At 41.1% G+C, this 26,770-nt stretch overlaps 1 protein-coding gene across 2 annotated transcripts; it reads right to left on the reverse strand.

Annotated features, from left to right (window-relative positions):
- Positions 1-129: 129 nt before the first annotated feature.
- ptprc (protein tyrosine phosphatase receptor type C) lies at positions 130-25,646 on the reverse strand. 2 transcript variants are annotated; one of them, XM_061825751.1, is made up of 31 exons: positions 25,520-25,646; positions 25,211-25,418; positions 25,011-25,104; positions 18,583-18,699; positions 18,341-18,358; positions 17,989-18,258; positions 17,672-17,893; positions 17,471-17,596; positions 15,353-15,478; positions 15,104-15,262; positions 14,720-14,854; positions 13,636-13,841; positions 13,468-13,528; positions 13,274-13,382; positions 13,048-13,085; positions 11,002-11,093; positions 10,828-10,918; positions 10,663-10,739; positions 10,506-10,542; positions 10,331-10,428; positions 8,979-9,104; positions 8,737-8,891; positions 6,549-6,684; positions 5,616-5,762; positions 5,439-5,526; positions 4,803-4,942; positions 3,351-3,485; positions 3,170-3,280; positions 1,839-1,999; positions 1,580-1,715; positions 130-933 (listed from the first exon to the last, which is right to left on the reverse strand). In XM_061825751.1, the coding sequence occupies exons 3-31, from the start codon at positions 25,072-25,074 to the stop codon at positions 631-633; spliced, it is 3,684 nt and encodes a 1,227-aa protein (XP_061681735.1). In that variant the 5' UTR covers positions 25,075-25,104; positions 25,211-25,418; positions 25,520-25,646; the 3' UTR covers positions 130-630. The 2 variants fall into 2 exon arrangements, with proteins under 2 accessions (XP_061681735.1, XP_061681734.1); XM_061825750.1 differs by having other exon boundaries at positions 18,341-18,361.
- Between the last annotated feature and the right edge of the window lie 1,124 nt (positions 25,647-26,770).

The following is a 26,770-nucleotide window of genomic DNA, read 5'->3' on the forward strand; positions in this document are numbered from 1 at the left end:
CCCAAATAACGACAGACGCAGCTCCGATTAAGCGATTGTTTTCATATATGTTTGCACCTGTGCTTATGGTGAAGAAAGTTGTTTTCATTATGTAAGTTTTAAATTTGTCAAGCCTTTCAAAATGATTGCACCATTCACTTGCTTTTGTATTTTCTTTTAATTAAGAACAATATCGACATTTTAATAGCTTAATCTTTTTTTTTTTTTTTTTACAATATGACTATCAAACAATAGGCATGATAGCAGAGACAATATTGGACATTGAGGACCAGTTTGAAAAATCTGTAGGAACATACTATAGTCATGAATGCAGTAACATAAAAAAATACAAACGTTTAAAGTAAATTTCAAAACGAAGGAGTGATGTACTCAAGTATGGACAATTATTTTGAGATATTCTGACGTAATAGTGGTAGGTTTACCATTGATGTGTTTGTCATCATTCTTAAACCTCAAAGCATTCCAAAAAGAAAAGATGTGTTAATTGTTAAAAAGATGGCGGGTTCCTCATATTACTCACTTCTAACTTGGACAGATCCCTAAAAAGCTGAAGGTTTGGACTAAGACCTCTAAAAAAATGAAATCCGGCACAATGACTGTCCCACACGGAAGCACGTATTGCTGCAAATCTCACATCTCCTGAGTGCCACTGTCCTCAAGTGGGGTCTCTGCGAGAACGCTGGATACATGTTCGTACACATTTTTCTCATCCTGCCTTACCTGGAGTGCCTCATTATCGCTCTCTGCCATCCCTTGCTGGCCCACCTCGGTAATGCAGGCTATTTCTGAAGCCTCTTCACTCTTCTGCCCCGTTGTTGTGCATTCATCCACTAACTGGACAGAGTCCATTTCAGAGGTCCGGGGCGCTTTGACTGCGCCGTTCTGGACAGGATAGGCCGCGTCCATTGCATCGTACAAAAACTGGTACTGGTCCTGTCGAAAGTGTACACGGGTTTGAGAGGAGCCACACAAATACAGAAATACAGACTATAATTCTGTATTAAAATGTTTTTGTCAAAAGCATATTTATACTAGAGCGCTTCCTCTCATTAGGGATCATTACTCTGAGAGACCATGTTGAGTAATTACAATATGTCAAGAGACTCAGATCATTTATTTTTAGCTTAATCAGTCTTATTATACAGCCTATATACAGACTTACCGTAAGCCGCGACTTTGTTCACACGCTTTCAAGCCTGCATTTTATGCGGTGATTCAGTTAATCGTGCATTTTTCGAGTTTCAATGAGGGCAGTTGCGGCTTTTACACTGATGCGGCTTAATTATGTACCAAATCGTATTTCCTTTACAAATGTACTCGGTGAGGCTTGTCACCAGGTGCGCTCTCTACGCTGGGAATTACGGTATTTTTCCAATTGTATATACAAGTTCAAGTTTTCAATCCCGCTTGTCTTCAGCTGGCAGCCTGTTTCAGATGATTTAACTTCGGCTAAGTCCCTTCAATAATTATTTTAGGAGTCAAAGTGGTGACGTGCTATGAAGGAATTAAGTAGTTGATGAAGTTTGAGTTGACCAAACGCGTACGAGTAAATAAATAGGCAGGATGAGGTCGTTCTTACCAGACTTGTGATCATGCCCTGGCGCTCCTTCTTCAAGGTTCGGGTCACGTAGAAAACATCCACGACCTTTTCAGTCTCAGCGCTGTCGAGCAGGTTCCACAGAGCACAGAACACACCGCAACGTGATGAGCCGTCACTGAGGAGAAGTTGCGACATGCACACAAAGGTTGCTCATCATTTCACTTTTACATTACAAACCATTTGTTTCCTGATGACGTCTTGCAATGTAACTTTTTTTTTAACCAAGAGTCCATCTTACCTGCAGTGGACCACAACTGGAGGGGCTTTTTGATTCCTGCCGCAGTCACAAGTTTGCCTGATGTCTTTAATCATGTCAGTCAGATCTTGAGGTTTTTCCGGCAGCAAACTATTGTCCCACTTCAGGAACTGCACGTGCCTCACCACCCGACTCTCTTTCCTCTGTTGACAAATGGATGAGGAAGAAATGAAATATTGAGTGATAGTGGACGTAATGGCCCCGTCACACCATGACATTCTGGCCAGCGTCCTAAAGCATTTGAGGCAACGTTGGTAGTCGGCCATGGTCGCCGGGATAGCTCCAGAGTAGCGTTGTTTCCACGCCAGTGAACGTCAATGATCGCTGGGAATTGGCGGAGAACGCCGGTCCGGAAAAAAAACTTTTGAACATGCACAAAAGTTCTCACCAAGACCAGCGTTCATCAAAGTTTAATTTTAAACTCTGCAGAACGTTCAAGAACATCGGTGGAACGTTTTACTAAGGTTCGCCGAGCGTCCATTGAGCGTTTCCCAAACTTCCATGCATATGGGTATATAAACCGATGCTTTGTAAAAGCAAGGTCCATTTAATATTAAGCTACAGTAGAGAGCACCTACTATGGAAGATCCAGAAAGCAGCAGTTCGTTTTCTCGGAAAAACTCCACCAGACTATCCTCAACAACCCGGTCCAGGGTCCTGCAATCCTTTCTCTGCTTCTTTTGTCTCTTTGTCGGACCGTCCTCATTGGAGTTTGCAAGGTGTTTAGGGTCCCCAGGGGGTGTCACATGGTGTGTGACTTCGCGGACGTGCTCTTCCTCCTCCTGTTGTTTTTCCTCCAAACACATTGCTCGTGATGCTTAGAGGCTTAGCTTTCTTACTAGCAGCGCTAGTTGCTGAAGTCCGCGCCCTAACTTTTTTTCTTCTCGGCGGCATGATGCTCACTGTTCTAACTCACGACAACAACTGAAGTGACAATGAACTTTCCAACGTTTTAGTGCCGGTTCCGCTGTAAAAATTCCACGCCAGCAAAACGCTTTTCTGTCGTTATTCACCCATTGGTCACACGCTCAACACGCTCGTCTTACGTTGACAAATCGCTTGTCACGCCCCAACGACGGGTTTGCACACGCTAGTGGTTTTTTGGGGTATCTTATTTGGTCGCTGTTACACGCTTTTCGTGCGTTAGACACACATTAAGTCATGCGTCAGACACAATTTAATCACACGCCACATGTGTCATCCGCGTTTGAGAATGCTGAAAAATAGAACGATTGAAATGTTTAGAGGACGTTGACCAGAACGTCATGGTGTGACGGAGCCTTAAACGACAGAGTGGCGGAAGGCGGCGATACCTTGAGGTGACGAATCAACATGTTACGCTTGATGACATTTGGAGAGGCGTTTGTAGATGTCACCTCAACCTCAATATCGCCAGTGTTCTCCATATCCCAGTACGCCGATTCCTATACACGAGCAAGCGAAAACTCAGTTGTTGTGGTCAAAACATTTTTATGAGAATGAGTATTTGAATACCTTTTCATCAGGACTCGCCCCTGAAAGCATGACGATGGTGGATATCTTCTTCTGGTAAACCATCAACCAAAAGTCACCGACGGTGTTGGCCAGAGGAGTCTGTGCTACGATAAAGTTGCGGGGGCCCCAGTAGCCCTATGTGCACAAGAAAGCAACAGATGTCTGGGTTGCTTTTTTAAAAAGTCCAGTTGATAGAAGTATGCATTTTAATTCAGTCCCAGCTATTTTGTTAACAACCGACTGTCAAACAAAATAAAAGATGAAATTTTATCGGGTTGTGAATTGTAAGGTCGATTTCCATGTTAAAATAGAGGTCAAACACTTCTTAAATTGTATTTAAATATGAATTCTAGTAAGCCTAAATGTCCTTAAGTGTCTTAAAAAAAACATGTTAATATTAAAGAAACAAAAATAAGAAAGTTTTAGAGTTGGGTAGCATGGTGAGGCAGTGATTAACACATCTGCCTCACATTATGTGGTGCGGCGTTTGAATCTCGGCTTGTGTGACGTAGCCTCCCAATGCTTGTGTGGGTTTTCTGTGGGTTCTCCAGGTACTCCAGCTTCTACCCACATTCCAAAAAGAGGTATTAGATTAACTGAATACTCTAAATTTTCCCTCGGCATAAATGAGAACGGATATTTGTTGATATGAGCGCTGCAATTGGTTGGTCACCACTCCAAGGTGCCTTTCCCCCCAAAACCCTGGGTTAGGTTCTAACTCTCCCGGAACCTTCAGGACACAAAATGAATGAATGGACATTTTGAGTTGCTGCATTTTGAGACCTATTTAGAATCTTCAATTAACCTACCATGCATGTTTTGGGGATGTGGGAGGAAACATGAAAGTTCCTGGAGAAAACCCAAGCAGGCATGGGGAGAAAATGCAAACTCCACACAGGCAGAGCCGTGATTTGAATCCCGGCCCTCAGAACTGTGAGGCCGACGCTTTAAGCAGTTTCCACGGTGCCGCCAGTTTCTCTGGGTAAATTGGGTGATTGGATGAGTCAACAATCAGTCTGCATATTTCCTGTACACAAGCATTTTGGGCACTGCTCAGGGCTCACCATAACAACTCACTAACACGATTTGTTTGGCAGCTTTGACACCGGATGCTCTTTGTGACACTTCCATTTAAGCGTGGTTGGAACCGGCACCGGATAGATTCAGCGGCAGGGGGCTGAAGCACTGGCCTTGACTCAAACGTGTGCATTAAAGGTAGCATTGGACCATTGGCCCAAAAACTACTACTGTGTTATAAAGAACACCCCAAAATTGTCCTTTGTTTTTCTTTTTTTAAATCACAAGTTAGTCTTTTGAAGGTATCTAAGTTTTAACCATAGCCTGCTAGTTTTAGTGTACTATATTAGACTGTCAAACAGGAATTCATTCACAACATCACAGCGATGGCAGGAACGGTCAATGCTGCAACTTTTGACAGATAAAAATACACACGTGAATATTGGAGGCGTTGATGTATATTGTGGACTCCTCATCGTCTTCGCTATCAGATGACTCTTCCTCGTGACATTCACCATGGCTGCTATCCTGATTCTGCTTTTCATCCAGCCTCAGCAACACTCTGTTGTAATCATCTGAGGATGGCAGGTTGACCAAGTTGACACACAAGACATGAATGATTTCAACACCTTCTTTGTTTTGCTTTGATTGTGACAATTCAAATGTACATTCCATGGACAAAAGCAGTGAGACACTGAACGTGTGCATGAAATCACTTATGTGATGGACGCAGCACATTTCACCAAATTTTGGGGAACCACAATATTTGGAGAAGATCTTTCTTTTTGCTCGAGTATGACCGGGATCTAGTAAACAAAACGAGGTGCCCAGACGACTCTGATGTGGAGACACTCAAGAGTCCTGACCTGGACCCCAAGAAACATGTTTGGGATGAAGAAGATGAGTAAGGAGGTCGTCTCTCAGGTCCGATATCAGCGACCTCTAACAAGCAACATCTTTTAGAAATGTTTTTATAGAAGAGCGGAAGTTGATATAACTACAAAAGGAACGACAATCTTTTCAACGTGTCCCAATACTTTGGTTCATGCTGTGTGTTAAAGTCACGTTTACATGGGATGATCGATGAACAGCGATTCTTGTTTTTGTTCTCCTCTGTGATCCCGGTGTTGAATGTCTTCCACTTGTAGATGGGAAGTCTCTTTTTGGAAATGCAGCGCAAATTATTTGGGGCGGCGGGGACAAAAATTCAGGCCAATTCATTTGAATGTAACACACTAAAATCCATACTTGGAACTCATCTTCCAGTAATGTTGGTTCATCGGCAGAGCTCTCTTTAAGTATGGTGATTGCACTGTGGAGTTCTGACAGTGAGATTTCAGTCTCTCCAAACTGGTTGTGCTCCAACAAGGCCTGGTGAATCAGGATGTACTGGGCCTGTGATTACACAAACATAGACTTGAGGTTACGCAAACGTACGCTTGAGCCTCAATATGTCACCAAAAAGCTTTTTGATAGAGGAGAGTGAAAACAAAACTTCTGCATTTGCCTCAGCTGTTTATGTAGTCAGGTTTCTAACTCTGTGAGTATATTAACTTTTCGCATATAAATAATTCTCATTTGAAACAGTGCCTGACAGTTCAGTTTCTCCATTGACGTTGTTGTAACTATCCCAATTTTACTCAGTCTTTAGCCTTTTGAAGAAGTACCCGACCCAAAGGCATGATAAGACCTTATTGAGCTTCCCTCTTCCTATGTTAGCTTATTAACTGTTAGCATGTTTTATGAATTCTAATTTTAAATAATACCAGACTACAGGACATAATCTAAAATCGAGTTTTAGAATCAAGTCTGCACTCAAATTGTAGTTGTGAGTAAGCGTTGCATGGAGTCTTTTGTACAATGAAAACCAGGGCAACTGTAAAATCTAAAATCTTAACTGTTGCTAAGGTAGCATACATCAGCATGTTAGAATTCGACCTATCTTGGTTGGCCCGGGAGCACCTGTGCCTAAAAGTAAAAAAATGCACCAGAATTAGCAGCTTGTCGGCCTGCTGGATGTTTGTGTACTAGCTAGTAAAATGCAGGATCCGGTTAGAATGTTCAATTTGTGAGGGGTCAGTGTTAAAGCCCGTAATTGGTCACAAATGCTGGATCGCTGGTTAGCAACAGGTACCGGAGCCAATTCGAATATCTGCAGGAATTTTCCTCGCTTTTAATTACCTCCACTTGAACCATGAGACATCTGTGTTTGCGGAGATTGAAAACGTATCCGTAGATGTCCACTTTTCTCTCAGCCTCCAAACACTCTATCATGGCGTCAATGCAGATGTAGGTGCCCGTCCTGCCCACACCGGCGCTACACAGGAGAAAACCAGTTGAGCTTGAAGTAAAATCACTTACTTCAGAGAGACAATCAGAGGGAGGAAAAGGCTGGAGGAGAAGCTTGACTATGAATACAACAAGAATTTCTATATTTTCGAGAAAAACATTTATCAAAAGTTGCAAAAAATCATGTTTAATATTTTGCCAGACTTCATCAAGTTTTATGAGATGAACTTTGAAATAATTTGATGTGTACATTTACTTTGCTTATTTTTTTTTTATTTTTTTTTTTTTTGGGCTCTCTTTGGCCACAAGAGATGTGCACCATTGATGCCAAAAGGGAAAAAAGAGTGATTTATACAATAATATAATATGCACAATACTGGATGAACAATAATAAGTACTACAAATTTCGTTTATCAAGCTGATGCTAACCTTAAAGTAGCCTTAAGATTAAAACAAGCAACCGTACTTTACTGCTTCTTTTTTTTTTTTTCTTTCTTCTGACAAGCCACCTTTTTCTGATGGTAAAAACAACAAAGCAACCACGAACCTCAATATGGGTGCGCAGACACACAGCACCTCTTGCTACAAAGCTGTATCTTGATTAGGCCTACTTCCAAAGTAACAAACTAGCAACTTACCTCCAGCAAAACTTGTAAAAAGTAAACAAGGGAACAGTGTAGCGCTAACAACCAATTTTTAGTTGACCAATTTGTTATCTTAGATTTCTTTTTAAGAGATCAAAATGGGTAAGGATGTTAAGAAATACATTCCATGAAGTTAAGCCTCCTTTTTAATACATCCATTTTCTTGTCCGCTTATCCTCACGAGGGCCACGTGCTGGAGCCTATCCCAGCTGTCAACGCGCAGGAGGCGGGGTACACCCACAACTGGTTGCCAGCCAATCGCAGGGCACATGGAGACAAACAGCCGCACTCACAATCAGACCTCGGGGCAATTTAGAGTGTCCAATGAATGTTGCATGTTTTTGGGATGTGGGAAGAAACCAGAGTGCCTGGAGAAAACCCACACAGGCACGGGGAGAACATGCAAACTCCACACAGGTGGGGGTAAAAGATTTGAATCCTGGACCTCAGAGGTGTGAGGCCAGCGCTTTACAGCTGCACCACTGTGTCTTCTTCCTTCTTAATTTATTTTCAGTTGTTGCAAACCCATATTTTGACTACATGGTCTCTTTGAAGACAGCAATAGCACTGCAATTAGTTTCAGCTGAGGAGGAGAGCAGAAGAGATGAAGTGTACAGAGACAGAATGGATGCTTCTCATCACGAAGATGTGAGTAATGCGGTCAAAATGGCAAACTCAATATGAAATGTTGCTTACAGATCTCATTTATTGATGGCTGGAGCCTATGTTTTGGGGGACGTGGGAGAAAACTGAAGTACCCAGAGAAAACCCACACAGGTACAGGGAAAACATGCTAACTCCACACAGGCAGGGCCGAGATTTGATCCCCTGGTCCTCGGAAATGTTAGGCGGATATGCTAACCAGCAGCCCGCCGTGCTGCCAGTTCTCTTAATTGTGGTTCCCAAATGTGTCAAAGTCTCTGATTAACCTGTGTTATCGTCACAAATTCTGCTGGCATGTGCATCTTATCCTGATTGTTATTGGCCATTCCTGATGATTGTCAAATTAATAAACACGATACGTTTTAAAGACTTATTTGTAAACATTATTAATATATTTACAATAGTGAAGATATGACACCAGTAATACCAATGATTTATTGTTTTAATTTTGATATATGATTGTGGTTGAAAATAGCTGTGATTACTTGAACATGACTATTCATTTACATATTTTTTTATGGTGGTTTGCAACATGTGTGCAACATCTGCATCTTGATATGTCACACCAATTGTATGGATCATTTGTCTGTTTACATTGTGGTCACTAAAAAGCAGTAAAATGTGTAAGGTATTAATGCCAAAATGTGAACAACATTGTTGCATTTACAGATTTATCTATTGCCTCTTACTGTAGATTCCTAAATGGCAATCAATGCAATTTATGATAATCAAGATGTTTAAGCGATCGAAAAGCTCCACAGAAACGGGTTTACCTGCAGTGGATGACAATGGGCCCGCTGAAAACATTTTTAAAGGCGTTAACGCGGCGTCTGAGCTTCAGGAGGAGGTAGGGCTCCTCCGGTACGCCGTGGTCGGGCCAACTGAGGAACTGGATGTGGGTCACCTCTCGCTCGGAGTTGTCTTTCCTCTGGACACACGTAACAACTTGCAGTACACAACAAACTGGGAACTCACCGCAGCAGTAGTACTGTAGATATTATCACGGGAGACTTACATTAGTTAGGTTAAGACGGCGGATAGAATAATCAGGGAAGTGATCCTCCGAATTGAGCTTGACAACAAACTCCTCAAATATCTCCGTCTCGCGGTCAAAAGAAGGCCAGTACTGCACACACTTGTTCTGCAATGCAACACGACAGCTGATCAAAACAACTGGAAAAACATCTTCATAATTACTTTGGCAACGGGACGTGCATTCCTCCACTAATAACGCCACTATCACATCGTCATTAGAGACATTGTTACAAAAATGCAACAGTACAGAAGAGTGTCACGTAGTGTACTTCATCTGGAGTAGTTCTGAGCTAAATTGAACCAGACGTAACCATAGCATTAAAATAAAATTCATCAGACTCACCCGAGAAAATGATTAATAAATGCATTCATGTAAATGAATCGCCACAGACATGTTTTGCTTGTTGAAGCTGAATGTAACAAGTTCCGCTTTGCCCAGCCAATCAGGACCAAGCGAGCTTTGCTAATATACGCTAATTGAAATTACATGTACCAGCATTAATGATTCTGAAGGCCCCGGTTGGATAGGATTGACATGGAGCAGAAAAAAAGGCAAAGGCCCGCTGCAGATGTGTGACCAAACCCATCTAGAATAGCACATTGAAAAAAATAGCACGAATTGGAACTCACACCCATACAGTGAGTGAGTATATTGTACTGTACCACTTTTATTGACATGCAACCATAGAGTGATGGTCAAGGAGGACACAGGTTGCTAAAAATTGAGGAAATAGGAAAGAGTAAGAGAGAGAATGAGAACATTCATGGTGCCTGGAGCTATCAATCGCTCAAGTGCTTTTGGGCAACAGAATAATTCTTTGTTATTTCATCCGCAGGTACACATGAAATTCTACATATACTGTACTGTGTGTATACTGTTAAGTACAGAACTGTATTGCTATAAAACCCAATATATGCATAATGTACTGTATATACTCTGTATGGATTGGTGGCAGCTCGGGACCCAGGTGGATCTCGCAAGCATAAAATCCTGAAATGTATTTTTTTGTGTGTGTGTAACAACAGGGAAGACCTTGCTGACCCTGACCGTGCAGGACTGCTTTATATTTTATGTCTGTGTCCAAACGGAAATACAAACACCAAACCAAGGTTGCAGAATTCAGCAGCCCAACCCCTCGGTTTATGACACACGCTATACAGTACGTCACATGAGCTCTTTTTACACTTCTCTTCCTCATTTGTCCGGCCTGTGCTAACCACTAGGTCACCATTTGCAAAACTTTCTACGGGAACGCATGTGCTCAACTCCAGATAAATGTGAGGTCGACCAGCATCTCCAAAGGGATGAAGCTCAACTTTTAGGGCTCTTGCCTTGTTTCCCTCTTCACAGCGCGTCACCATGACGATGACAGAAGACTGCTGCTCCCAGATCATCCTCCAGAAGTCACAGACAGTCTCCTCCTTTGGGCCTGAAAAACACAAACACACACATAAATGCGCAGGCAGGTATCAGAAGGCAAGTGCAAGGTAGGGAACGCAGTGGTACCTTGAGCTGCTATGTACTTCTTGGATTCCTTGTAGCCCTGCACAGGACGAAACATTCAATAAGATGTGCTACAACTATTTTTTCCCCATAACGTGCGTCAGCATCTCCAAAACACTTTGCTATGTAGTGCGGTATGAGACTTATTTCCCATACGTACATCAATGAAGCTGGCGTTGATGTAGTCGCATCCGGCCTCTCCGTTTCCTGTGCTCAGGTGGACTCGGCTGTAGTCGTCTGCAAAAAAAAAAAAAAGGAAAATGTTATATAATATAGTTTCTTTTTTTTTTTTTTTTTGGCTGTACAGCAACAACCAGCTACATACATGGCAGGATGTCCGCATAACGGTTCTTGAGGATGTTGCAGTTTTTCTTGGCCTCTCTCACTGTGTACCGGGTAAAAATTTTGGGGATACTCTGCAAACAAAATGTTTGTTTTTCATTGTACGCATCACCTCATACAAACCAAAGGATGACCCCGCCCCCAAAAAGCAAACCACCTGAAACTCAGCCAGAAAAAGGCGTCCCTCATCAGCGAGTTTCCTTTTGTATGCTTCTAGCAAGATGTTGGCTTCGATTGGCTCCACAGAAGCTGCAAACGAAAATAAATAAATAAATGGGGTTGCGAAAACGAGAAACACTTTAAAACAGGAAGTCTGTACTTTCTTAATTTACATTTAGAAGTCATCCAGTATAAAAAGTAGATGAGCGTTAGGGTGGTGCACTGTAAATAGTACAATTTCTGTTTTCCTGTTACTTGAAGAATTACTTTTTCAAAATAGATACAGTGAAGAAAATAAGTATTTGAACATCCTGCTATATTGCAAGTTCTCCCACTTAAAAATCATGGAGGGAGGGGTCTGAAATTTTCATCGTAGGTGCATGTCCACTGTGAGAGATAATCAAAAAATTAAAATCCATTTTTTAAACGATTTATTTGTGTGATACTGCTGCAAATAAGTATTTGAACACCTGAGAAAACCAATGTTAATATTTGGTACAGTAGCCTTTGTTTGCAATTACAGAGGTCAAGCATTTCCTGTAGTTGTTCACCAGGTTCGCACACACTGCAGGAGGGAATTTGGCCCACTCATCCACACAGAACTTCTCTAGATCGGACAGGTTTCTGGGCTGTCACTCACAATACATGGCCGCGGTCATCCTCTCCTTAATAAAGTGCAGTCGTCCTGTCCCATGTGCAGAAAAACACACCCGAAGCATGATGCTACCACCCCCATGCTTCACAGTAGGGATGGTGTTCTTGGGATGGAACTCATCATTCGTCTTCCTCTAAACACGGTTAGTGGAATTATGACCAAAAAGTTCAATTTTGGTCTCATCTGACCACAAAACTTTCTCCCATGACTCCTCTGTATCATCCAAATGGTCATTGGCAAATTCAAGACAGGCCTTGCCTTGTGCTGGTTTTAGCAGGGGAACCTTCCGTGCCATGGGTGATTTCAAACCGTGACGTCTTAGTGTATGACCACCAGTCACCTTGGAAACGGTGGTCCCAGTTCTTTTCAGGTCATTGACCAAGTCCTGTCGTGTAGCCTTGGGCTGTTTCCTCACCTTTCTAAGGATCATTGAGACCCCACGAGGTGATATCTTGCATGGGGCTCCACTCCGAATGAGAATGACCGTCATGTTTAGTTTCTTCCATTTTCTAATGATTGCTCCTTTTTTCACCAAGCTGCTTGGCAATTTCTCCATACCCCTTTCCAGCCGTGTGGAGTTGTACAATTTTGTTCCCTGGTGTCTTTGGACAGCTCTTTGGTCTTGGCCATGTTATAAGTTTGAGTCTTACTGATTGTACGGGGTGGACAGGTGTCTTTATGCAGGTAACGACCTCGCACAGGTGCATCTGATTCAGGATATTACATGGAGTGGAGGTGGACTTTTAAAGGCGGACTAACAGGTCTTTGAGGGTCAGAATTCTAGCTGATAGACAGGTGTTAAAATAGTTATTTGCAGCTGTATTACACAAATAAATTGTTAAAAAAAATCATACACTGTATTTAAGATTTTTATAAAACAAGCGCATACATACTTTTTCTTTTTTTTTAATCCATCCATCCATTTTCCATACCTCTTATGCTGACTATGGTTGCAGGTATGTGGGAGCCTATCACAGCTGACTAAATTGCCCCTAGGTGTGATTTTGAGAGCTGGTGTTTGTGCCCTGGCAATCAGTTAAGGGTGTACCCCGCCTCCTGCCCGATGATACCTGGGATAGGCTCCAGCACTCCCGTGACCCTTTTGAGGACAAGCGGCTAAGAAAATAGATGGTTGGATGGACTAATTATTCAATATTCCTCCGCAGGGTGTCCGGGCTCTCCCTCCAGAGATAGGGTGAGAAGCTCAGAGTTGAGCCGCTGCTCCTTGGCATTGAGAGGAGACAGAGGAGGTGGCAAAAGCTCAACTTGTATCTTAAGGCACCACTGTATAATGTCCATAAAACTAATTTATAGTGTCCTCAGCTGATGTGAGCAGTGCACCTGCTGCATGACACTAAAATAAATTTCTTTCATATTGTGTGGACTCACTTGCACTGGCGATTAGAGGAATGTCTTCACTCATGTCTCTGCAAACAAACACAAAGTTGTGACGCTTTAAGATCACATGACCGCAGTTGCACACTTTTTCTTTCAACTGCAACTCAAATGCACACTTGTCTATACTGTCCCTGGAAATGTCGTGTTTTCCCAAAAAAAAGAAACAAACACAATGACAATAGGATGAGAATGCAACAAAGTCATAAAATGTGCTTACCGGAACCTTCGGCATTTCACAACATAAATCCTGTAGACGACCACAAGTAGTGCCACAGATGTGAAAATGATGAGGAAGATAAGAAACCCTGTAAGGGCTCTGTCATTGTCTGCCAAACAAAGGACGAGTATTTCAGATATCGGAAGATACACAAATGTCAAAATGACATTCTGTGTTGAAGAAAATGCACCTACAAGAAGTTCCTACACTTTGTTCCCAGCTTTTACTGTCGAAGAGCTCGTTGGATACAAATATCTGAAAGAGAAGATTATCAATTAACAGCAACTACTGTGTGTCATGAATGAAAGTACGAGGAATACTTTTTGATATTTTTTTTTTTAAAGAAAATTGGATGCACACACCTCTGCTATATAGGTCGTAGAATAGCTCAGGTCTCTGAAAAAGAATTTACATTCCGTATTTGTCTGTTCCACGGGTGTACTCCCCTGATGAAGTCTTGCTTTGAATTTCTTCATCCGTCCATTAAAACGATTTGAATGGCCACAGGTCACTTGAATATTATTATTGTCTACAACAACTGCTTGGAGAGCAGTGATGCCTTCTGGCACTGGTGGGGGAAAAAGAAATATGTGCTGTATGATCACTTCGCATAATTTGTGACATTTACATACTTTGCATTACGCATTGTTATGCCAGTTAGAGATCAGCTTTTATTAATGTGGACATTAACACAACACATGCAAGCAGTCCGTGGGCATGATACTCGTAGGAGTTAATGAAGGTGATGTTTACTGGGTGTAGGGTTAGGGTAACAGCACTTCACATTATGATCAGATTGGTGACTCATAAACGGACAATTTTCGGAGGAGTGTGCAGGAGGAGGACGTGGAAAAGCAGTGGTGTCATAATGTGTGCGTAACATGAATCTCACTCTGGGGGTAAACTTTTTTCATTGGCTTTTTTTTTTTTTAAATGAAGGTACAGAAACTCGGGATACTCGTCACTATTATACTGAACACATTGTACGCTGAAAAAAGTGAAATGACTGTTTTGACTTGTTCAGTTTGAAAATGGTGGTTTCAAACATCACTCCTATCCAATGGAATCAAAAGCAAGACTTTTACTTAAAATAGCCTTTTTATCTCAAACCAACAATTTTTATTGAGGTAACCATGTGATTCCTTTTTTTGTTCAGAAAGGAAGCAAAAGAAGTAAAAAAAATGGGGAAAAAGAAAGAATATTTTGGAAAACAACGATCAACATTTTTCTATTTTCTGAGAGTTACCCCCCAAAAATAATGGAATCATAATCAATTCATGTTCGTGCATTTTCTGCTCTATTGATCTAGGTTTGAAAAAAAAAAAAGGAATGGAAATTAAAAAAACATTTTGTTTTCTTATGTGATTCATGTATCTCAAAAAATTGACTAATAAATTATGAAAATAATTGTTAGCTGTTGCCCTACAAAGAGCAATCCATACTTACCTCCAACGTCAGTAGTCAAGGCATTTTTACTTGCTTGACCAACAGTCTTATCCCCGTACATGGGTTGGATTTCACAGATATAATCAGTAAACGGAGCTAAGCCGTCAAATTTACAGCCAAAAACACCTGAAAAAACTCCAAAAACAAAACAACTGATTTCATCACAACAGAACAACATCATCATCCATCATTAACTGTGGCACTATAAGACACTTCAACGCAGGAGAAACATTGTGTTCTCTATTCTTTGGAGCTTATGGCCACATAATTTTTTTCCATATCTCTGATGACATGGTCACGACTAAGCGCATGAGTGATGAGTTTGTCATCAAGCGCTCTGTGTGTTCCTCGCCTAAAGACCAGAAATGCTTCTTGCTTATTTACCCATTCTTTGCATCGGTCCTCCTTTTCGAGATTGACAGATACATTTATATGAGAGCCGATCGAGGTGAGGTATGACATCACTGCATTTCTCACTTGCTGTTGTCCATTTCAGTGAAATGGTGGTATTAGTCGTGTTTGTCATCGTTGTGATTTTAAGATCTGTGGATACACAGAAGCCAGCGTTAACACTGATCAGTGTATGTGCTTGGAATAAATTGAACGAATTCACTGTGACCTATTTCAACATACCACAATTAATCTCGAAAGAGATCGGTGACAGGGTTACTCTGATGACATCACCCTCATTGATCCGACCGGTGCAGTTGTAGTTTGTGAAGGGTTCCAGATCCGAAACATTCCTGAGTTTTCCACCAGCTGAGGAGATACAGTGGTCAACCTCTCACAACAATCATCCATTTTTTTTTACAACACTTCTTCACATCAGGGTCCCAAGATAGACAGCCCGAAGACATTTTGGTGTTCATTAATTCGTTCGTTCGTTCCTTCCTTCCTTCCTCACTCGGGTCGCACTGTTTTATTGTTTATTATTTGCTTCTATTAGTGGTCAAAAAGTTAAATGGATGAATGAAACAAACACAATATGTGGTGTAATAAAATCCATCCATCAAGTTTCTTAGCCGCTTATGCTGACGAGGGTCGCGGGAGTGCTGGAGCCTATCCCAGCTGTCAACGGGCAGGAGGCAGGGTACACCCTGAACTGGTTGCCAGCCAATCGCAGGGCACATAGAGACAGACAACAGTCGCACTCACAATCACACTGAGTGTCCAATTAATGTTGCATGTTTTTGGGATGTGGGAGGAAATCGGAGTGCCTGGAGAAAACCCAACCAAGAAGGCCAACGCTTACCAGCTGATCCACCATGCCGCCGTGTAATAAAATATATAATAGTAGTAAAAGGTAGCTATATCTGACCAATATCATTTAGTTGAAAAGGAAATATGCCCGCCGCTGCTCCATTTTCTGTTCACCACGACAATTTCATTATCCTCTGTTGAAACTTTCATTGGTAAAAACACTCTTAACCTCTCTGCTAACAAATATAGTAAATATATCTTTCATTTCTTCACTGTGCCGAATATCATGAGAAAGTGTGTTTAGATTTATGACTGCTAGTGTACAGTCAGTGGTGGCAGCTTTACAAGTAGCGTCGTTACCAGTTTAAAGTCAGTACATTTCTCAGTATTGGAGTCGTTACGTCATTTTTTTTTAAATATATCAAACAGCTTGTGAGTGATTAGACAACAGATATGTCCACAGAAGCTACGGTAAGTTTCCCCAGCAGTTCTATAACTTAAATGTAGAATCTCTTCCGTATGGCATCCCATAGTGTATTTATTCTCATGCTGATGTCTTTCCAAAACAAGAACAGATAACGTCTGGTGTTAACTGTGCATCCCCAAATGTGAGCTTCTGTTAACATCTAAGATGTCCAATGTCAAATTAAAGCCACATATTTTGGTACTTCCCAAAGTTAACAGAGCAATTGCAAGGTAAACTATCCGTTGCACCTCAGTCAGCAGACGTCAACAGCTAATGTAGCATTAGCTCACAATATGTGTTGGCAGCAATAGAATAAAAATGCGTGTCACGGCCATTTTAGACAGGAAGTGATAGGAATTCTGAGACTGAGAAATAGAATTTGATGTACCAATTATTTACTCTATGAAACCAAATTGCTCCAATTGATATTTGACACCGAACAAAAGCCAAATTCACTAGAACGATGACGCCTGGCACTGTTGTTGGGCGATTGGCACGAATTCCTTACAGGTTTGAGGTTGGGGTTGGGGTTTGAACCCGGGCTTCCACCGTACTCCGGCTTCCTCCCACATTCCAAAAACATGCATGGTAGGTTCACTGACGATTAAATCGTCCGTAGGCATAAATGTGTACAACGTATACTTTAGTGTATCAGCTACCATTTCCTCTACAGTTTTAACATGTTGACCATAACCACAAGCATGCCAACTCTTCACTGTGTTAAGTAGTTTAGGAAATTACGCCCCCTATAAAAAATTCAGCCAATCAAAGTGGAGATTTTTAGATTGACATCAACACATGACCAATCACGACAAAGCAAGGAAGTAAATGACATCTTGCATTGCGATAGCCGTCATCAGCTAGCACAGCAAGAAGTGATTTTTTTCCAGAATCTGCAGCACAATAACATCAGACAATCATCAGTACATGATTTTGTAAACGCAAATATTGCTTTGGTGGACTTTTAGTGGAATCGAAGATACGTAAAAACCAATATAGGCGTTGGAGCCGTTCCTCGATTAACGACTCACAACTTAAAATGCATCGATAATGTTGGAGCTCGTCCTCCGAAATGATCCACTTACCTTGACAGGAGTAAACAACAGAGAGATTGGTGCATTTGGGAGGTAAATCAGCTGTGATGTTTGCAGGAAGTGTAGAGGGAGTATACTGCGGTATTGAATTTTCCTCTGCAAATCTAGAAAGGGCACCTGTAAAAGAAAATGAAAACCATTAATAAAGGGTGCAGTAAGATCCTTGAAGAAAACCAGCCCTGTTCAACACACCTGCATGGATGAACCTCGTTAGGTTGTGGACATTTTGTTGTCCACTTCCACAAATGAACTTCATTGTGAGATGAGAGCAAATGTCATTGTAGGGCGGTCTGATGCACACTTTCCCGTCACATGGCTCTAAACGAGCATTTTTTGGAAGTAATTGCGATGTGCTGAGATCCCATTGATTAGTGGCCGGATGACAGACATTGCAAACAGTGATTTCCTCTTCGCCTAAAATTTAGATGCACTGCATATAAGTGTCTCACAAAAGTGTTGGAAGTTAAATTCAATACAAAGTCTGAGAAAAAAAGTCCTTTTTTACTTACTTATTGGGTCTGTCAAGGATGGATTCGGAACACCGTTGCTTAAGATACAAGATTCTCTCTTGCCATCATCTGCAAGATATTCAACTCCATGCTCATATGCAGTGCACGGCTTTAGATTTGGGATTTCGACTGATGTCTCGGTGGAGGCATTCACCAGCGAGCTGGTCACCGGCATGGCATTTTCAGTCAAAACGATTGTGTATGAGCCAGGGAGAGAGCTGGCAATGTCAAACCTGAAGCCATACTTGATGTTTGTAACATTGTAGGAGCCTGCGTAACACAAACAAAGAATGTTGAATGACTAGGATAAGTCTTCTTCAAATGTTAGATTCATTCGTAAATTGGTACTTACACTGGGTTGGTGGAGAGGCTGCTGGATAATAATGTGTTTGGAAAAGGACAAGGAAAATATCAATTCATTTATTTTTCACCAGGACACAAACTTAGTAAAATACATGTAATGCCATAACATCGTTGGCTGCATATAAATTAATGATCATGTAAAGTACATAAAAAATGGATTTCTTGCAATTACTAGAGCCTACAGCGTTTTATCCATTCTTAATATTATTCAAACGTTCAGAAATATCTCACCAGTCGTATTTGGCACTTCATTTGAGATCTGAAGGGTGTTTGGGGATGGCCAAATGAATGGGTTGCTGTTTGAAAAGGTTGTGCGTGAGGCCTCCTTTGAAGGAACGGGAGTAGTAACTGGAGAACAGAGAACACACTGTTGTCATTTAATACCTTTTAATGCACACATTGAAAGTTTGTATTCAGAATATGTGACACTGGACTCATTTTCTTTTAATTGTATAACTAGGCTGTAATATGCATAGACACACAACCACAGCTAACAACTCAAAAAAAAAAAAAAAAAAAATCAATAGAACCCGAGAAGTTATTAAAGGTCAAGTGTCATGAAATGGATGATTTTTTTAGTGTGCTATTAATGAAAAAACAGCAACCGGCATGGACCCGTCCGTTTTTTCACCACAAAACAAATATATGGCTTTTTGTAACTCCCGCCATGAAAATCCTCTCGAGGGATTTGTTTTCGACAATGAGCAGGAAGTGACTTTGAAGGCAGGTGCCTGCTCAAGCGGACTCTTTTGTTCCCATTAGTTTTACCTGTGGGAAGATCGCTCGTTGTTCCTTCGTGTTAGCCAGAGATGGATATCGCTCGAACACTTGGGAGGATGGATTTACCCTTCAGAAGTTTCCAAGAGACCCGGTTCATCGTGAAAAATGGATTGCACGGGTCCAAAAGACGAGAGCTTGCTTCGTGGGTTCCAAATGACAGGTAGGTGTGTATACCGCTACTAATGAAAAAAATAATAGTTTGGGGGGGACCACGTAATCCGTCTCTCATATTGTAACAAAAGATCCGCGTACGTATGAGAGGGGTGCTAAATGTGTCAATGTGCGTGTCGGACAGCTTCAGCGTTGAGCCCGCCGGCGAAGGCTTCCGCGTCATGCCTCGTGGACGAGCACGGCTTCGGCTGGCCTGGCTCACTCATACTGTCAGGGAGTCTGTTGTTAGTGAGAAGGGATCCACATATCTAAATATGGCTTGAAACAAGAGGGTAACATTGCCCCGGACACTTCACTCGATTGTGAGATGTTCTCTTCTTCGTCTGAAGGGGCGTGTCCCATAGTAGGGGCTACAGCGTGTTTTCAATGGCGAATGACCGGGGTGACGTTACGGACAGTAGATGCAGCCAATATGGCGACCACATGGATGTCAAATGACACTTCCGCAAGTTTGCATATGGATGATGCGCTCTTCGCTCATATTTATTTTTTCGTATGGACACTGAAGTGAATAATGTTATATGTATTTTTCATTTCAACATCTATTTTAGAATGTTTATAGGGATGACACTTGACCTTTAAGGAGCTTGTTTAAATAGTACAGAGAATAATGTGACTTTATGATTTTGTCCAGAAGCTCAGCATAAACGTGTTGCTCCGACAATAAAATCACCATCTCAGAAAGCAAAACATCATTTCCTGCTCTGCACTGACAGAAGCCACAACTCCCACATTTAGTTTCGCTTTGGAAAGAAGTATTCTTCACAAAGAATCAGTTGATCAATTAATGGGGGAAATCTAATTTTTTTATAAATGATTGCGATAAATTAGTTACAAGAATTACAATGAGCAATATGTGCTGTAAAAAAAAAAAAAAAAAAAATTTTCAATTTGACTGAACTGAAATGTTTTTTTATCTCTTCATGCTGCAAAAATGCTTTTGACAATGAAGTCCAAACCGAGTCATTCACCATGACCAAAGGTTATTATGCTGCATGGCTAATCCATTTGCTGCTTTTTGAGTGCACAACAGAATGAAAGCAATTTGACGAGCTTCGAGGCAGGATGTGGTTTAGCTTCTCGGGGTAGGGTGGGGGAGTTGGAGGGTTGGGGGTGATGCATGCTATCTGCGCTGACATTTCACACAACGCACATGCACACACAGCCGAGTCTTATGGTTAAGTGGGCGGTGTCTGTGGAACGTTTCGGAGATTCAATTCAATGGTGAGAGAGCGTAGGGTGCTTATGGTATTGCAGGACAACAAGAATATGTTAGAAAAACATTTTTTGAATGATCACAAGCAAAATGTACTGTCTAGCTACAGTAATCCACTTCATCCGGCTTATCTCCATCAAACTTTTGCTTTCCACATCGAACGTGTCGACTTGACTGCAGCACACGTCTCCCAAACTGCGTAAATTGTACCGCAGGCCTGACATTTCTGACCAAGCTTCTTCATTTTGCGCTTCCCTTTTCTCAAGATTTTCCTTTTTGTCTTTGGCCTACGTTGCTCTGCTCAGCCAGGAAATGGAGACAACTCACAATGCAACACGGAAGTGGTCAACTTTGTACTGTGCACTCACATGAACATTGAGATGCGACAACAATGGCCATTACAGTACGGTATAACGCGCATTAAATAAAAAAACTAGATTATTTATGTGACTATACTGACTTATTAGGGGAGTTAAGTAACTTTATTCACGTTTTTTTTTTTTAAATAATTTTTATTTTTGTGGCAGCACGGTGGTTCAGGTGTAGAACATTGGGCTCACAGTTGTGAGGACCGGTGTTCAAATCCCGGCCTCCCCATGTATGGAGTTTGCATGTTTTTTCCGTGCCTGCGTAGGTTTTCTCAGGGCACTCCAGTTTCCTCCCATATCCCAAAAACATGAAACATTAATTGGACACTCTAAATTGCCCCTAGGTGTGATTGTGAGTGTGACTGTTGTCTGTCTCCATGTGGACTCTGACTGGGTGACAACTAGTTCAGGGTGTACCCCGCCTCCTAACTATTGACAGCTGGGATAGGCTCCAGCACTCCCGCGACTGTTGTGAGGATAAGCGACCCGGAAAATGAAAATGAAATGATTATATTTTCTAAACATTTTACTTCCCACAAATTGAATGCCAGGTCTGCGGCTCAAATGCGTCATTACGGATCTCAATTTCCTGGAGCGCAAACTTAATGGGTTGTGAATCCCTCATCTTGTTTTGTTGACGAAACATCAACGATTATCTGCCATGCAGTTTCTGCATCCATGTGAGCTTTCACCGCCTCAAGCCACGATGCCGTTCGGGCCACTTGTTTATACATGCGCCGTCACATCGCTTCCAATTATATCAACATGGGTTCTTCAATTTCTTTATTTGCGTGTGTACTCCAACTGACTCATATTTTTAAACATTAACCCATGATTACCTTTTATTCCTTTATTTGATAAAAATAGCCATACTTTTTTTGAAAGTATTTTTTAAGTGGGATGATGACGGCATGAGTGTTTCATTTTATGTATTTGGATTACTTGGAGGCAGAAATAATTTCGATACGAATTAAACCTTTAATTATTAAGAGCCTCAATTTCATCTGTTCACTTACTGACGTGGAAAATATTTAAGAGCCCAACAACATCTTAAGTAACGATACTATGAAAATGATAAGGTGTAGCATTTCACTTCACTGCAACTTGAAGTGCAACTTTGCATCGTAATATTATGAATACTATTATTATTTATACAGCCAACATGTTCTAGCTACAAATGACCCATAATAAAGGTATACTTTATATATAATAAAGTTAGATAGGCTAGATTACGAAGGCTGTCCAACCCATTTTCATCGTGGGGCACATTGTAGTTATGGTTTACCTCAGACAGCTATTCGGATACATGACATTATGTGAATATCACAATGTATGTACACTAAATATTAAAAGTATAATCAGCATCTTGTTATATTTTTAGGTATACCTAAGAGCCCTTCCATTTGATTATTTTTTTAACAAAAAATATTGAAAACCGAATTTAAATATTATGATCCAATTCAAAACTGATTTGGTGAAAAAAAAAAATGCTTGTAATATCTGAAGAAAGTGAAGTGATCAAATTGATACGTGAGGTCCGGGGGGTGACAGACATTTATCAACAGCAGGCATGGAATCACTGTATAAATTCATTTACTGGATGCATTACTCTGATTATATGCATTATTATAACCCACCTCCTAAAATCATTTACTGGTGTTTTACAAACTGCCTGATGATACATCAAAGATATAATGGAAAAATATGAAACGTGAAGAAGTAAAAGTAGAGTATAAAAAAAAACGTTCATATATATATATATATATATATACTGTATGTGTGTGTGTAAACATATATACAGTACACTAGACTTTACACTGATTTGATTGGCTGATAATTGGCATTTTTTTTTACTAATCGAACAATCGGTTTCGATGTCATAATTTGCCAATCCGATTAATGGCCAAGAAAGACATTTATTCCCCATCACCGTCATGCATAGTATATCTAAGTTCAAAAGCTAGTTTATTGTAGTATGTATGTAGTAGTAGTTAGAGAGTTTTTCATGTCTTTTGACATACTACTGTAAATATCTGACAGCCAGTCAAGTTATTAAAAAAAAAAAAACATGTATGTCGGCGCCCTTGGAGAGAAGATGCCTGAGACAAAATGACACATAATCTGCAGATTAGTCTGGAAGACAAATTTGCTTTCACGATTGCAATATGTCAGATTACTGCAAAAAAAAAAAAGCTTGTATTCCGATACCACCACGTCCTGTTTTTTTTTTTTACGATCATCAGGCTTCATCTATTTAACTCAAATGCGACAGAAAACACTCGTTACCGTGGGGATGACAACCCGAGGGGATTGTGCCGAATGTATTGCTCGGGGCAGGAGAAAACTTCATGTAAGGCTTACTTGAGGTATACTCATGTACTTTTCATACGAAATGGCTTGCAAGCTGGCAACAAAAGCCTAGGAAGCTGGTGCTAGCACTCGTGGATGTGTGTAAACATGCTGCCATTCTGTTGAACGCATGATCTAACCAAAGCGGCGAATTCAAACCTTTTTGGAGCAAGGCACATACCGGTTGGTACTTTACGACTGAAAAATTTCACACCACACCAACAAGCAAAAATGTCCAAAAAGTACATAGATTATTGCTGTATTAACTGTACATACTGGCACCTAATAGAAGACCATTCAGTTGTTCTGTCACTATGCCTCACTGTCATAAATAGAGGAACAGAGATTATTGTAAATATATATTTTTTGAAAATTAAGTACACAAGTATATACAGTGAATGAATATTTAAATGGTCATTTAAGTAAAGTCATTCCTCCATCTTGTGATCGGATTGTTTTTCCAAACTCGGTGATTGGCCCCAAAAATCCTGATCTTGTAAAGCCTAAATTCCTCCCACATCCCCAAAACATGCATTGATTGGACACTTTAAATTGCCCCTAGGTGTGATTGTGAGTGCGACTGTTGTCTGTCTCCATGTGCCCTGCGATTGGCTGGCAACCAATTAAGGGTGTACCCCGCCTCCGGCCCAAAGATAGCTGGGATAGGTTAAAGCACTCCCATGACACTTGTGAGGATAAGCAATTAAGAAAATGGATGGATGGAGAGAGGATAGGGATATATATGTGTGTATATGTACACACACACAGTATATTGTGGAACTTCTTGTTTGACGGTTCTTAAGTCTTACAAAAATCCTCACCCAAGACTTCATTGTAAGATTTCACTCCCCTGAGACTTCAACTCATTAAACATCTCAAGTATTAACTGTAATTTATAAAAATAATAAATCTTTATGTGATGCTACCATAGAAAGTTTCCGATGATGCTGAAGGCAAGAACCCTGACGACAACTACAGAGCCGGAAGTGGAATGCATGATGGATTTGAATGGATGAAGGTAGTGCAGGACATGTTTGCTCAGGACAGGATGGCCAGATTAAAAAAAAAAAAAAAAGTCTGTATCATATAAAACACTATTAACGTTTTATTTTTTTCACCCTCCGGAACACTGCATCAGTTTGACCCAATGGAGCTCTAATGATTTAAAAATGTCTAAAAGGTAAAATAATACACATATCTACTTTATTAACTCAATTAGTAAATACTTGATGAAAAGTATGTAATCTAATCTTGATTAGCGTTTTCAAGCGAAACCAACTTTGAGAAAAAAAGTATATTTGTTCATTTATCTATTCTAATGACACCGAGTGACAAACAGAACAACTAAGTGGACTACCCCACATGGGAGAAAATACATAATTAACCTTTGTATCCACATTTTGCCCTGAGTTTCAGTGTAAAGTTTGGGAAACACTGACGTACTGTATCCAGCCAATGTACGGACAGACAGACATGCGCACACACACAACTTCATATAAAGCAGAACAGAAAAAACATTGTGTTAAATGTTTCTCTTTCTCACTCGTAGATTTTGATGGAACAAGTTTGATAGCTTCAGGGCCATACCGAAAAAAAAAAAAGTAAAAATCCTGTCACGTTGCTGGATCCTGAACAGCTCGTCATCTCTGCTCTCACAACATTTTCCATTTTTCAGACGAAGAGCACAAAAAACCCGACAAGTTGACATTTGTCACAAATACAAACTCCACCGATCCTTCCACTCTTCTTGAGATGCCAAAACGATTGTTACTCACAGGAGGCCGAAGACCTGATAGTAGCCCACAGCAGCAGGGTCCAGAGACCACACAGACCCTCCATGTGTGCCACCCAACACCATACACAAGTCACCTAGTGGGAGCCCACGAGGGAGATGTTCATAATCCACGTTCAGGTGCTCAGCAAACAATTCTCAACAAGATCAAGAGCGAAAGAAGACATTCTTCAGGCCACTTACGTTTGGTGTCTTATCTGTTGACGCAGCTTCCTGGATTTGTTCCCCAAAGCCGAAAAACCTCGCCTCTGCCCGAGTCAAGTGAGAGTGATGTCACGCCGAACGAGGCTGACTTTACCTTAACGTTGGGTGACAGGAAGCTTGATTTCAGCGGCGACACCAAGAACAGGAAGTCGTCTCATGTACCATGTATGAAAGCCACCTGACTGTGCTGGTGGGGGGTGGAGGGGATCATTTATTTTTATGAAACAAAAAGGACTCTTTCTATGCTGGAGACACAAAAGTTGCACAGGGATGGAAAAGTTCACTCACGTGTGGCACGGTGGAAATCAAAGCTTTTAGCGTAGCGCTTTCCAAAAGAGACATGAAAGAGAAGTGAAACATCTTCAAGGTCCTCTTCTTGGCGCCGACGCCCTCTTTCGCAGTCCGCGGGCTGACAATATCTGACGGGCTGGACTTCTGTACGCTAATCCAGCGCAACGTAGCATCAAGGAAACACTTTATTTTACATTCTAGACACCCAAGTCAAGACAATCACTTTAAGTCACAGAAGTAAAAGAGACGCTCTCCAGGTATCAAGACAAATGCTGACCAAACAACGGTGCAGGGGCCAGTTGCAGCCCGCCATCCATTTTTTTTTTTTAGCAGCCGGCGGCATATAGTAACAATATTTAAAACGGCCCATGGACAAGCATTGTACTTCTTAGGCTTGCCACGCACCGAATGTGTCTTACAGTGTGCAGTTTGGCAACTTGCTTTCATGAGCGTCCGATTTTTGACCACCAGCGGCTAAAATTTTTTTATTCGGCCGTGAACGATGCCAGTGGACCATGGACACTCTCCGCCACCGAAATGCACGGTCTAGTCAGTGACAAGGACATCAATCATTCCCAACAGCCTCACAAAATCTATTCTCTCCTCATCGACACACGTTTCCTCTCTTTGGGACGATCATCTTATTTTTGACAATCACACCATGTTTTTGTGGTTCAAGAAATTAATACAGAAAAGTTTGTTGCATCTGGAAACTCAAAACCTGATACAAGGACGCCGTTTCTCTGAAACTGAAATTGAAACTGTAATTTTTTTATAGACTTTCACGTCAGGGCAACGTCCGTGACAACTTCTACAACGACTACTAAGAATTACGTTTTTAAAAGAGCATTTGTAGATACTCGAGGAAACTATTAACAACTTAAGTGAAATTTCTAGTGATAAAGGTTTGATGATTAAAGATATTTAACTAATAACTTAAAGAGGAATTCCGGTGGTTTGCATGAACAATGTATCTTGACAATGTGATGTTAAATCCTCTCTCATTTAATCGTGTTTTTTGGAGAAGATTTTTATCGACAATTAAGAATTTTCAGGGGCGCTGCCATTTTTGCAAGTCACATGACCTACGTGGGCGGATGTGACGTGATACGTACCGTTCCAAACGCTCAATTACATGAGACACCGTTATGCTCAGCGCTGATTTCTCGGATTTATCCTCATCTGATGAAGAAATAGCAGTATCGGTGGAACGGGAAGACGGGAGGAAAATAGCGTTCCCCGCGCTCC

The sequence above is a fragment of the Syngnathoides biaculeatus genome, chromosome 7, assembly GCF_019802595.1.
Source record: "Syngnathoides biaculeatus isolate LvHL_M chromosome 7, ASM1980259v1, whole genome shotgun sequence".
NCBI classification, from domain to species: domain Eukaryota; kingdom Metazoa; phylum Chordata; class Actinopteri; order Syngnathiformes; family Syngnathidae; genus Syngnathoides; species Syngnathoides biaculeatus.

Bases quoted from the DNA above. Each gene is read 5' to 3' on its own strand.
- ptprc (XM_061825750.1), bottom strand. From the start codon at position 25,074: ATGGAGGGTCTGTGTGGTCTCTGGACCCTGCTGCTGTGGGCTACTATC. The intron at 14,855-15,103 runs GTAAATAAGCAA...TTGTTTTTGGAG, and splicing joins AGGACCGATGCAAAGAATGG to TTTTTTCAGGTGTTTTTGGC. The intron at 10,740-10,827 runs GTATGTAGCTGG...TTTTTTTTGCAG, and splicing joins TTATGCGGACATCCTGCCAT to ACGACTACAGCCGAGTCCAC.